Source organism: Prenolepis imparis, unplaced genomic scaffold, assembly GCF_030444845.1.
Source record: "Prenolepis imparis isolate NDT839.2.m4 unplaced genomic scaffold, iyPreImpa1.0 SCAF_7, whole genome shotgun sequence".
NCBI classification, from domain to species: Eukaryota; Metazoa; Arthropoda; class Insecta; order Hymenoptera; family Formicidae; genus Prenolepis; species Prenolepis imparis.
Genome location: NW_028141165.1, coordinates 1,844,379 through 1,858,689, shown reverse-complemented (window position 1 = coordinate 1,858,689; position 14,311 = coordinate 1,844,379). Strand labels below are relative to the sequence as shown.

General features: G+C 32.5%; 2 protein-coding genes across 5 annotated transcripts in view; one reads left to right on the top strand and one right to left on the bottom strand.

The window, feature by feature from the left end:
* LOC145938765 (uncharacterized) overlaps positions 1 to 14,311 on the top strand; it is a 197,174-nt gene that overhangs the window by 84,616 nt on the left and 98,247 nt on the right. For all 4 annotated transcript variants that reach the window (XR_014425726.1, XM_083042515.1, XM_083042516.1 and 1 more), the window contains one exon: positions 11,675 to 11,737. Coding sequence is in view for 3 of the 4 variants with exons in the window: in XM_083042515.1 (XP_082898641.1) it covers positions 11,694 to 11,737 (44 nt within the window). In the remaining variant the exon portion in view is untranslated. The remainder of the gene's footprint in view (positions 1 to 11,674; positions 11,738 to 14,311) is intronic.
* Positions 141 to 1,393, bottom strand: LOC145939062 (F-box only protein 21-like). Its single transcript, XM_083043117.1, has 4 exons — positions 1,370 to 1,393; positions 1,046 to 1,180; positions 554 to 869; positions 141 to 466 (listed from the first exon to the last, which is right to left on the bottom strand). Exons 1-4 carry the CDS (start codon positions 1,385 to 1,387, stop codon positions 312 to 314), a joined length of 624 nt encoding a protein of 207 aa, XP_082899243.1. The 5' UTR covers positions 1,388 to 1,393; the 3' UTR covers positions 141 to 311.

Sequence of the window (14,311 nt, the reverse complement as noted above, 5' to 3'; positions counted from 1 at the left end):
TACCGACTATTTTTGACTGCATTTTTATTACTGACTGAATAAAAATTCCTTGTAAAAATTGCGTAATACTGAGTAATACAAAAACAATAAAATAAAATACAAAAACAATTAAATAAAATTCAAGTCAAATCGATGTCAGAGTTGTTCAGATGAATATAAATGGATTTCGAAAATTTAATTACACGCGTATACAAATATTTATAATTTTAACATGCTCATAAATTCTTGAACTTTCATAATTTTTAACAACTTTTCATGTGTACCGCTTTTTTTTTACCAAGTGCATACATGAATATATTTTAGAAGCTATTCTATTGCTGGTAGTATTTGCGAAGTGCAGCCATATCGTCTGGATATTCTTTTTTTAGGACTTCATTAGGTTCATAATAAGTCTCTTTAAATGTAGAGAAATATAGTCCTATCTCATCATTGTTGATCCACATTGGTAGAGACGACCTTATCTCGTCTAAAAAAGAAAAGAAGTACTTTACATTGTACAGATGAAAGAGAATAAAAGATATGTAGTTCATAAAAATGCTACTAATAATTATACCTTGTGGCACAGAACATATAATATTATTATTTGTGAGAATTCTGTAATGTGGACACCGGTTTCCACAATAACAAAAATGTTGATGTGAAACGCAGTCGATTAGATGTGGAAATATTTGTCTAGCTTCCCTAAAGCTTTCTGTATTTAAACACTTACAACTATAATGCCACCCAATTATCACGCCAATGTGATCAATGTATATGTTTTCTTTTGTTTTGAATGAATGCTTTATGATCATTCCAATAGTAAATTTGATTTCGTGAGATCTTTTTTTGGTGAATTGTAACTTGTTAATACTTGTAATGTCAGAGTTTACCTGTGCGTGTAGAAAATATTATAACAGAATTTAATCAATAGATTGTTGAACGATTTCTAAAAACACTATTGCAATGACTAATTGTAAGAGGTATAACTAATTAAAATAGTTTGTACAATCTCTTTATATATTATTACATGAATTTAATGTAAGTTATACGATGTGTGATAACTTACCCTTATTCCTTTTGTAGGGGAGTAGTTATTCATTATTATGTCTATAAGAATCTTAAATATCCATATATTATTGAAACCACAATGTATCGAGCCTTTATATATACATTTCATTGCCTCTGTTAAATAATATTTTCCCTAAAAAACAGACATGTTAACAAAATTTCGATTACAGACAAGAAAATTAAAAAAAAAAGTTTTATTTATACTCATTGCTCATAAAATATATACATTGACTGATGGACTTAAAATATTTTACAAGATTTATAATTGATTGTTATCTTTAACTATCTCTAAAATTAATAAAAACTATATATAAAAAATTACCGAATAAATAGTTTTCATTTTTTCAAAAAAATGACCGTTTTTTATTGTTTTAACAATTTGTGGGTAAGGTGAATCGAAGTATCTGTCTTGTAAACAGAAACACACTGCATCATCTAAATTTTGTAGTTCACTGAAAAATTGATAAAAAATACATACGTTTATACATACATATATGTGTGTATATAAGAGTGTAATTATAAATGTGAAAATAGAGTTGAGAGATTCTAAAGTTAAAATTATACTTACTATTTCGGCATCCATAAGATTGTGACAACATTTTCAGGTATATATGATATTCCCAGAATGCAATATAAACCTAGTCTTCTTGCTATACTGTTAAATAAAATACCTTGTACACAGGTCTTGACAATACGGTAGGATGCAATCTATGGCATGAATTATATTGAACATTTAGATAAGATATAGATAAAAAGTACAACTATACTCGCGCGAGTGCAACGCATAACATATCACAATTATATAAGTCGCTATAAAGTAATCAGACTGAATTTTTTGTGTGAGTGCCAACTATTAACGAGCATTACTGTTTTTAAGTAATATTCAAGTAATATTCAAGTAAGATTCAAGTAAATCTATCAACTATAAAGACTTTACTATCATCGAACGTATACGTTGTGAAATATGTCGATCTCGAAAGAGCCAATAAAAATTTGATGAACACCATGAAAACATAATAAAATAAAAAGACGAGTTTTGTGTAAAATTTGGGATAAACGCGATGCAAATGTTGAAAGAGGTTTATCAGAATGGTTGCCTGTATCTGCGTATATAAGATTTTGAATGAAAGATTTAGAGATTAGAGATTAGGTTGCAAAGATGTACAAGATGACAAACGAGCGTGTCCGAAAATAGCTTCGACATCAGATCAAAAAAGTGTGCCAATTATTGAAAGTTGATGTGACTGTGAGAATATTTTTTAATGGAAGTATTTGACGACTCTAAAAATACGATTCAAATAGACGATCAAGAAATCGCTCGCTTGGAACATCTACTACTATTTTGATCTGCCATTTTTTGTCTGACTTAGTATTCTGCAATTATTATCTGTTTCAAAAAAATCTGTTTTGAAAATTCCATTAAAAGGAGTTCATTACAATAGCATTCCTGTAATTTAAGCGGAGTGACTGCGGCAAGGGTGTTTAAAACGATTGTGAAAAAGGACTCCAGAATTCAATCCATTCAGTAGTGGATCATACTCAATGCTATATCGATGCCGAAAGACATATTTAGAATAAAATAAATTAATTTTACGATTGTTGCTTGATTTCATACAGTTTTAGTCTGGTTACTTTATACGCCTCATAATTCATTTAGAATAATGTACAATAACTTACATAATTTGCATGCATGGGTAGTAAATTCAATGCTCTACACAATTGATGTAATTTATCATGGGTCGATTTAGAATATATATATTTTTCAAGGATATCAAAAATTTGCATTGTTTCTGTATGATTCCAGTAATTGTACACAATGTTATTATTTCTCCAAAAGGAAAAGTTCTCAAGAGATGTCGAAATAATCGAATGCGCAGGATATTTTTCTTTAATACGAGATAGTACTTCTTGCGCAATATCATCTAACCACTTGTTGACAATCGAATAAGCCACGTATGGTCGAAAATATTGTACCAGGATAATAACTAACCGTTCAAAAACCTGCTTTTCCTGTGGCATTTCTACAAATTTTTCGAGCTTGAACATAAATCGATATTGTCTTAATTGTTGGGAAAATGTGTCATAATTATACATTCTTGTTAAATTAAAATAGCGAAACCTGAAAAATATTTATATATTAACTGTACAATAATTACAATTTATAATTCTGATAACAATGTAGTTTATTGAATTTTACCATGGTAGTCTTGCCTTATTGATACTTCTAAATATTTCACTCAAAACTAAATAATATATCCCTGAATTTTCGGCTATGGATGACAGAAGAGAATCCAATTTTTTTTTGTTAGTAGGTAATAAATTATTATTGGACATCAAAAATCCATAATAGTGTAGATCTTTCATACATTTTATACTTGTCTCTATTAGTTTTTTAAAATTTAAATCAGGAATTTTCTTCCGTTTCTCTGCGTAATATTTTTTTTTATCAGCAAAGCTAAAATTAAGATAAAAAATTGTTAAGAATTATATATTGAACAACGCCATAATATCAGCAATAAATTTTGGATAATATACTTTCTAATACGTTCTATACATGAATTTTATAATTACATATTAATATTCGGAACAATGAAAGAATTTAATAATACAATGTGTTATTAAGATGCTTCTGCTCCGATAATCTTGCACTTTAAATACAAAATTTTAGATAGATAAATTGGCTAATATACCTACATATTATATATATTGTATATAAGAGTCAGGCACAGAAATTAAGTGCGCGACAAACTTATCTTAAAATCTTCTTTATTTAATTTGAATGTTTCTTCTTTGTTCTTCCTTTGGACTGCCTTAAGTAAATTAATTAACAAAATAATTATTGTGTCTTAATTCTCACCTCCGCCTTATGTCTTTGGTAAGTTCTCAAAGCGATCGAAGATGAGATGAGGAACAAAGAGCGTAAAATGTGTACGTCATGGACTTATACAAAGCTATACAAAAAATCGCTTTAAGTACATACCCACAACTTAATGGAATGAAGATCAGGACACATTAATTTTTTTTTGTTAATCAGTCTGTTAAAGATGGCCTAAAGGAGGAAGGAAGGAAGGAAACGTTCAAACCTATCTATCTATATCTAATAAAGACGATTTTAACAATAAGACAAGTTTGTTGTGCGCTTAATTTCTGCGCCTGGCTCTTATTAGTTCATACACATATACATTTTCTATCTAAATTTTATATTTATATATCAGAATCTTCTCATTTTGTTATTCACACTATTTAACTTTGTCATTTAGACTTTGTTACTTTAAATCACGTTTGAATGAGAAAGCGAATAAAAAATTAATGTGTAGAAATATTTTTATTCTATACATGTACCATTAAAATAAAATAAAAGAAAGGAAATTTTAGAATAAAAAAAATGCTTAATCTGCAAATCTCCAAATAAATAAAATTGATTGTATTTAATATTTTTTTAATTTCTCTAAAATTAGAAGCCATAAAGTTTGAACTAAAAGTTTTAAGAGAAAATACGATTTTATCATAAATTCCAAAAGATATATTAATTATTTATAAAGGTTAAAGAGAATGTTATATAAGCAAATCTGGTATGGACAAATAAATGTGACAAAAAATACTCTTATCTGAATATTACTATACAGATAAATATTTATACCTACATAATCGTTTTTATTGCAAATTTTAAAATTAAAATATAAAAAATCGGAATAGCATTCTAACTTAATGTTTTTCTATATTTTATACTATAAAATAAACTTTTTTTAAATCACAAAATCGAAATTATTTTAAAACGAAAAAAACTAATGTATCAATAAAATTTTTATTTAAATCTACATTTTTAATAATTTGAAATAATTTATGTAAAAAAAAAGACATTCTTAAGCTCTCATCCAATATCAAGGATAATAATAAGAAACAGAGTAATTCTTCATATTCATAATTTAATAATAAAATAAGCAGAGAAAGTGAAATTATAATCTATTATAACAATGTAAATCACGAGCTATAAACAATGGCGAGCTATTTTTGTCAAAGCAAGTAGCTTTGAATTGATCGATAGTTTATCATGACTCATTACTATTAATCGAATCTTAAGATTTCAGCTTTACTGCATCTTGAGGATCCTTTACAATATTAATATTATAGCATTAATAGATAACATCGTAATAGCTTGAACTTTATTTGGACTATTATCAGTTTTTTCGCGGAGGTGTTTTGTTGAATGACGAAAATTGAACAAATAAAATTAATATCAAAAATTTAATATAAAAAACTTATAAATATGAATACCTGTTATAATATATCTTCTTCCAAACCTTTTCGGTATGTTCCATCTGATGGAATGTTTTACATGTGGACTGAAAATTCACGACATCCCTGTAGTGCAGCTTCTTTTCCAGAATAATACTAATCACTTCGGGGGGCAAAAACATTATAGATTTTGAGGACGTTGAAGCCATTGTGAAAAAAACTCAACGAACAAAAGAACTCGTTACGAAATTTATTTATTGATTATATTAATTACTAATTTCGTTTATATATATTTATTTATACACGAATGTGGGCGCACAAACACTTTACTGCAACCACTGCAACCTTATCACTGTCGCGTCCGCACAACGAATATTGCTTCTAAGGTTCAGACCGTTAGATATATATATACTCTACCTGAAGACAAATGGTTTGACCAGCCAATCAGGTAAAAAGAACAAAGGTCTCTTTCCTTATTGGTCAATATGGGCAACAAATGAAGATCCCAAATACTTTCGGATAATACTATCTATCGCTTTTACTATTTTTTTTTTTTTTTACATTTACGTATGCAGGCTTTATGGCTTTGTTCCATTTCTAATTTTTCTAACCTTAATGGTCATTTCCGGTTGTCACGACTTATCTAATCTATTGAAAAGTGTAAAGAGTAATGTCGACAACTTTGAAATTAATTTTTTAAATTCTTGTTACTATCTGAGTAGACAATAATTTTTTTGCATCTTTAATTCGTTTATACTTTCCTTATGAACTTTCTTTATAAATTTTTCCACAATTTGTTCCAATCCGTTTTTACAATTTTTTTTATCTTGGTATAGAACATTTTTTTAAATTTTGCATTTATGAGACGTCTTAAAATTTTACATTTAGAAGACATTTAGAAGAATTTTTTCTTTTTAATTTTCTTGAAGTATTATATTTAAATTTTAATCTTTTTAAATATTATGCAATGCATTTTTTTAAAGCACAAATTTTTATTACTTTACTAATTAATTTTGTTATACTATATTTTAATACATTTTTAATTTTAAGCTATGAAAGTAAAATCACATGAAGTCTCTATGGCTATAACAATTTTAAATTTTTCGAAATCCTATTTACAGAATATCGAAAGTTTTTAATTACAAAAATCTTTTCAAAATATTACATTTTAATGATTTAATTTTTAAATATATATTAATATAAGTTATTTACAGTACAAAGATACGCAGATATTTACATTACAAATCTTCCTGATTAATTTAATCGAATTTACTAGCAAAAATATTATTTTTTAATAGAATCTAGAAAGAAATAAGAAATTCAAAAATATTCTTAATGATTTAATTTTTAAATATATATTAATATAAGTTATTTACAGTACAAAGATACGCAGATATTTACAATACAAATCTTCCTGATTAATTTAATCGAATTTACTAGCAAAAATATTATTTTTTAATAGAATCTAGAAAGAAATAAGAAATTCAAAAATATTCTCTCTCTGTACATGTATCTATATATATTTTGAAAAGACAATTTTAAATTTGAATTAATAAGAATTTTTAAAGCATTATGGAGAGACCATCCGCTCGCTTAATTGCTGTATGATTAAAGTTATTTTATCACGGCGAAGTTAATATATGACTCTCATCCGAAATGCGTTATAACTCTCTCGCGTAACATAAGTGCATCTGGCGGAACGCAGTCATGTTTTCTGCATTATGCCGGGGTGGAGGAAGAGGGGAGGAGGAGCCGCGGAAAAAGGAAATAGAATAATAAGCCAACATCCGCGCGAAAGAGATTGCCGATAGCGCGGACGTAGTTTTAATGAGCAGGGTTCGATCGGATTTCAATTCTCACGTTTCCGCGGGTGTAGATTGATACGCTACGTATCGCGATCATTCGTCTGCGATCTCCCCCTGGAACTTCGGTACGGAACCCCCTGAAACGAGTGCCAATCCGCATCGATCAGATTCTACAAACGCGCCGCACTTTCTCTTGTGGGTGATTTCCCTTGTGGTGAAAACGAGATGCATATCGTGTATATATAAGCGCGAATCAGTCTTTGCGATACGAGAATTGGAATTCCGCGAATCAAGATCGGAAAATATATCATCTCCTCTGTGTATATTCAAACTCGAGAAGTAAATAATGTCTGATTAAATAAATTTGAATAAACTATTTTTTATAATTAAATAAACTAACTTAATAAACTAACGATTAAATAAACTAATTTTTGAAAACGTGAAGACATTTTTTTTTCATTATTGGAATTTTCGTTCTCCCGAATTTACGATTTTATCGTTTTCCATTTTTTCCCCGATGCAGTCAGTTCTTCTTTGTGGACTAAGCGCAACTAATAGTAACGGAAAGAAAACCTTCAAGGACGAGAATGGAATGCTGAAAATTCTGTTGCCGTGCAACACAAAAGAATCGTCCTTTATGTATGTTTAAATGACACGCTGTGCGTCCTCGAGCTGTCGCATAATATCTTTAATCATGTGCTCTGGGATTATTTGTTTGAATCATTTATGCATAAATAATTTGAATAATTTCTTTTAGAAAATTGCAATCTAAATAAAAAATTTAGAAATATCCCATAAATAATTTTTTTCTTTAAGGAGTAGGAAAGATGAAAATTTTAACGATAGGTCCCTCCGCAAATATATCCGCAATGACACTTGCGTTCGGTGCAATTGCAGTGCAATAAATTTCTCTATGAGAGGGATGCAGGGAGAAATGCATGTTGAGGATTGACGTGGCAAGATGGCCCACAAGGTTGTGTCCCGACGTTGTCGTGAAAAGTGCAGAGTTGGGTTGTAGTTTGGCGACGGACAGACGGATCCATCATGGATGGATGGTTGACAGGCGAGTTAGATGGATAGATGGATACACGGTCGGAGGCTGGTCTTTCATAAAATATGCAGGCTGCAATCGCGTCTCTTGAATGGAAGAGAGCCTGAAAAAAGTAAGGGCCGACAGTGCATAGTTGGGGGCGAGATGATGGCGTCAGTTGGGGAAGCAGAGAAGCGGCGGGCGAAAGAGGAGGACCTCTTTTATGAGGGAAAGGGGAAAAGGGGGAAGCGCGAGAGGACAGGCCTCTATACGAAGAGCAAGACCCGCAATACTGCTGAAGCTGCGGGTCCACGGCCGGATTCGCTCTATGCTTGCGTTCGCAAAAAATGTTCATAACTAGCCAATTCCGCTGCCGCGCATTATGTCAATGGCCGCATTCGATGGATCTTTGTATTTGTGTGCGCAAAAGCGTCGAAAATGCACCCTTTGTATATAGTCGTTTAATATCGAGCACTTTGAAAGTTGCCGGAAAATATATCGGCAGATTTCGATAAAAGGTTCGAGTGTACAGGAAAGTTTCGTTTTACTCGACAAACATTAAAAGCGAAGAAGAATATATAGGTAATTTTATCTGAAAAAGATATATATAGCTAGAGAGAGAGAGGAAGGGAGAGAGGAGAGAGAGAATAGAAATCATTATACAAAAATTAAAATATGATATAAAGAAATGATCGAGCACTTATATTGACCTAAGACTGATATTCGCAAAATATAAAATTTTACTGCGTGCCGATATACGTTACGTACACATCGTATACGATGACTATTATATGCGGGAAAAGCGTAGCGTGGCGTGAAAATTTCAGATATCGGTTCGGGAGTTCAAAGGGTCGATCAACTCGATGATTTCCCGTGCTTTGAATTTGAAAGAAACTATTTAAATTGTAAAAATCTGACCCAGATTCCGCGTCGAGAGCGTGTGCGAAATACTTTGTAGGATCCCTTCGGTCCCTTCAATCATTCGGAAATTAAAATTCATCAAAAGTCGTATCCGCGTGCAAACTATCTACTATCGTTGTAATAAAAATTCAATCTCGAAGATTAACCAATGCACAGAGATCGGCGTAATTAAATCGCAATATCAAATTAGCATTAGCGTCTCGCGCGAGTCGTTCTAAGATTGACAATAAATATATACATACATTTTTTCAAAATTAATATTGAAACTAAAATGTTAATTGTGTCACGTTTCTTAAAACGTTCTTACATCGCACGCAAATACACACACACACACACACAATTTCCGCAACAAGCGTAAAAACTATTTGCACGACGTGTTTAGCGTCGGAAAGCAGAACCTCCCTTAAAAGGGGGCAGACATTGGTTCTGGAGGATCTAGGAAGCCTGGTCGAAAGGGATTCGACCGGGGAAAAGCATAGACCGAGCTGGAGTGGCACCCACTTCTCGCTGAGATATGCATGAGCTGGCTGAAGTTACGCTACAACTACGCTGCTTACATAATATAAACTCCCGAGGGGTCATCCTCGGCTGAAGCACGCGGAAAAGCCGGTAGGCGCCCGTCGGTTGGGGTAGCTCGACCACGAGGAGCGATTTAATTTTTTATACGTGCGATATATTTTATTGAGTATTGTCGTGATGTGGCTCGGTGTGCTTTCGTCGTGTTGTCGCAGTTGAAAAGTGAAAATATTGCCGATCGTTGTTATTTTTCTTTCCCACAGTAACGGAGATTTTACCTAATCTCGGATTATGAGGGACACAGAGAGATATACTTAAAATAGTCAGATTAGAATGTTGATTCCGGCATTGATATATTTTTTTCTCGGGCTCTTTCTCATTGGAATTCATTTTCAAAGAGATAGTAAAAAAAAATTACTGAAAAATGAGAAAACAGATTTACATTTCATATTCTAGACGATAAAATATAAATTTCCGCTTCTTATTTTAGTTTATTGAACTATATATAAAGATAAGATTACGAGAAAGCGCTAAGAATTATCGAGATTTTTTTTTCCTCACGATTTTCGTTTCGACGTTCGAGCGTTCGCGTTTCGCGAATCACGCCGCAAATCGCCGGGACACATTGATGCAGATTAAGGGACATTTATGACGGCGATAAAGCGCACGCGATTCCCGCAAACTAAACCGCCGACACTCCCGCCAAGTTACGACCGTCTGTCGACGATGGCGGAATCGTCGAGGGGATAAGTTGCCCGTATGATGGGCAACTTTCGGTCTTTTCTCTGGACGATTCTCCGGAGGAGATTTCCGACGTGGTTCGTTAAGCTCATACGTAAACACTCTACCTGCTGCGTCGCCGGAACAAAATCCCCCCTTAATTCCTATTTCACCTCACATCGTTGCACATCGTTGCTGTACCACCCCAATTTTCCTACGGTGCAACTTGCGACAAATATTTATAATTATGCTGTACGAAGCTCGTTGCGAGCTGTAGGGAAGCGATGCGAGATATTGCACTAAATTGCCGTCAGCATCGAGTATTAATCATCAATTATTAGAGGCCGCGATGCAGTGCAACGTGATTATCGGCTTTAATAATGCCGTTATATTTTTCATTAATGAGGCGGAATGAATCGGATTCGCTGCTAATTATATTTTTAATCGGTTGAATTTATAATTCGTAGAATAATATGCACAGCTGCTGGGATTGTTTAATACTGGGATTGGTATATTTATATAAGATCGAATTATTTAAATACATAAAAGCAGAGCGCTTTTGATTAGCAAAAATAATGTTATATATAATAATGTTAATGTACATAAGAATAATAATAAATAATAAAATATATGGAGTATATATTCTTCGCGAATTTATCTCTATCGAAATTGCAGAGAGATGATGAGATAACGAGAAAATATTAATCCTCTTCGTTACTCTTCCATTTTGTTCGATATCCTTGAGATTTTCCATCGCGTATATGTATCTAACGAGGCAAAGAGAAGTATGGGAAATTACATAATGCGATATAATAGAGAGAATTGGTAGTCTCGTAACTGTAAATTACAATTATTACCGCTACCGGCGCGCACGAATTATGGAGATAGCATTACGTATTGCGCTTATTACTCGCATCGCTGCTACGTTTGTGCATGTTTGTCCTTGCGCCATACTATTAATGAAAGTGATTCTATATTATTTTTTATAAGACTGCGCTGATAAACATCAGATTAGCGTAGTATTATTTTTATAATTTGTGTTCTTTAATATATATAATATTGTTTATTAATTTAATTCTGAAAGAATTAACTCAAACTAAAGTTTTAGTGTTAATAATTTAATTTAATTTTTTAATCAAATAAAAATAATAACAAATATGTAAAAAGGTATTACGTATGTATATGTACGTATATGTATGCATTTAAACAACATAGAGAATGATTAATTGTCTCAGAGATATCTTATCATGTAACAAATTACACATCAAATTAAATTTATTATGCAATCTATTTATGATAACGTCGCATAGCCAAGACTCAGTTATCCATACATTTAATTATCTTGCATTTAGATTATCAATACGAAGAAATAACACGTTGTTTTCTTTTCTGCTTTCAGATCGGGCGATTGATGCCTGATGGCGCGAGCTGGAACACAACGCTGGAGAAATCCTGCTCCAGAGTAAGTAGGCTCTCGACTTATTAATCTTAAAATAAGTATGTGCAAAATTGTGCATAGTAGGGATTGCTCTCCGGGTTAAAAAATAACAAATTACAGTCATAAAATTAAGAGAATTTACCAAAAATCGGTATCTGTTCTTGATCTCTATCATTAATCACCAATTAAGCGATATCATGCATAGCTAAATTGGCGCACAATGCTGCTTCTTTGAAACAAACACGTGACCAAGTGTCAAAAAACAAGAGAAAAGAATCGATTGCGAAATAGCTAAATGAAAACCCACGCGAAAAAATTTTCTATCGTCAATCGTTTCGTATTCGAGATTTTGCGAAATTTGCCCCGTCATATATCTAAACCGCCAACGAACGAACGAATAAACGTATAAATGAACAATTGGTTTCGGCTATTTTTGCGTGACGTGAAACCCCGAAAACTTTGCCAGGTCACCACTCTTCGTTAAGAGAGTTTGGCATAAAAATGGTGAAAGCGCAACGGCGGAACTTCTTTTCTAGCGAGACCGCCGACGGATTTGAATAAAGTCGAGGGAAGAGCCGTTTCTCGGCTCGCAAGTTTCCCGAATATTGTAGAAGCTTGTTTCGCTCGCCCCTTGAAACCGATGTCTCGCAATCTCTTTTCTTCGTCCTTCGGCTTTTTTCTCTTCCCCACTAGGGACGTGAAAGCCGGTTGCGAGTCGCGTAGATGGACCCGGCGAGGATAATGGAGAACGTAACTTTCGAACGAACTCTTAAATTGGAAGATTTATCGATCGAATCTCGATAGTTGCAAGGAGTATTTTAACCTCCGTGAATACTGGCTAGTATATATTCTCAATTTTACCGCGCGAAATGATGCTTTAAAATCGCGTATTAATTGCGCTTAAGCACTCGTTTCTTTCGCCATCATTTGTATAAGAAATTGAGGTGTTTCGAGATGTCAAACGGGACACAAATTCAGTACCATTTAATCCGAATATTAGGTCGAAACAACATTAAGTCGCAAATTAAAAAGAAAGAAAGCGACACAATTGAAATTCTAACGAGAAAAACATAGATCCCAGAGGACCCCTCTCTTTGCTTCTTAATGTCAGATTAACCCTTTTGTCAGGCAACAGGTAGCCAGATAGCCAAAATAACTTGAAATATTACACGCAAAAAAATTACTTAGCAATAGCAGTTAAATTTCAATAGCTGAATCAAACTTAGCTATAAGAGCTACCGCCTTAGTGTCATAGCTAAGTGCTGGCTATTATAACTAAAAAATATTTACTGTGGCATGAAAATTTATTAGCTGAAATTGTAAGTTGTATTAAAACAAGCAGCTATAAATATAGCAACTGTACCTAAATTTTTTATTCATACACATACATTATGGAATATGCTTCATAGCTAAAACATTTAGCATGCACAGCTATATTTTTTTGTTACACGCGCAAACCTTCGATTTACAATTGTTTCTGTTATGTTGCTATGTATAATTTTGACGTGATCGCAGGAGAAATAACCCTCTGAATGGTTTTTGTGTCTTAACTGTATAAATTCTTTATTTAGTAGCGTTTTTTCTGGAGCAATATAATTTTTTACATCTGGTATGAAAAAAAGTGAGAACTCTAAGTCTTTATATTGATGCCTCCATTCAATATTTAATAATTATATATATGATATTGAATAAAAGTATATCAAATAGCGACTATTTGAGTTTTCCATTTTTTTCATAAAGACAATAAAAAGTTGTAAGATAGCTTGAGAAAAATGCTGTGAAATAAAGAATTTAATAAACATATATGTACAGTATATATACAGTTCAGGTTGTGAGATCTCCTGGAGTTAGTATAATATTACTTCTTTAGCAAAATTGATAATTAAGACAGCAAAAATGACTTAGCATTAATAATAAAGATTATACAATTACAGCTAAAAAAATCTTAGCAGCCACAATGGAAATTATTTAGTCCTGCAGCAAAGAATAAAGTAGCATTCAGCTAAATGTCATGTGTTTTTAACAGCAAAATGTTGTTGCTATAGCACCTAAGCAAATATAGCTAATAAATTTAGCTTGGACAGAAACAGCATTAGCTGTCCTTATTTTAAGGACACATTTTAGCTATCACAGCTATATATTAGCTCCTACTGCTAATCTTTTTTTTGCGTGTACAAATATATCGAAACTTTTTCTACCTTGAAAGAAAATACAAAGGGCCTTTATATTCGAAAATCTTTTCAAATATAACGAAAAAGAATGTTTGTCACAATGATCTTTTCATTGTGAAAAAAAAAAAAAAATTACTTGCATAAATTGCATTGACAGAAGGGTTGAGAGCGACATGCACAAATGTGAACGTAGACAGAAGAATGATTTTACTTGGCTCGCGAAATGGCAGTACGTCGCGGTCGGGGGATTCAGTTTGTACGTGTAACCGCGGCTCTTTGCGGCGAGGTTCCTCGAAGGATCGGAAGATTGCTTCTCCGTTCATGGCGAGATGTACACAGCTGTCCGACGTTCAAGCCCACCATCCTTCAGGCTCGATAGCGCCTGAGAGCGGAGAAGCTCCCGGTATCTTTGATCAAAGACGCTCCT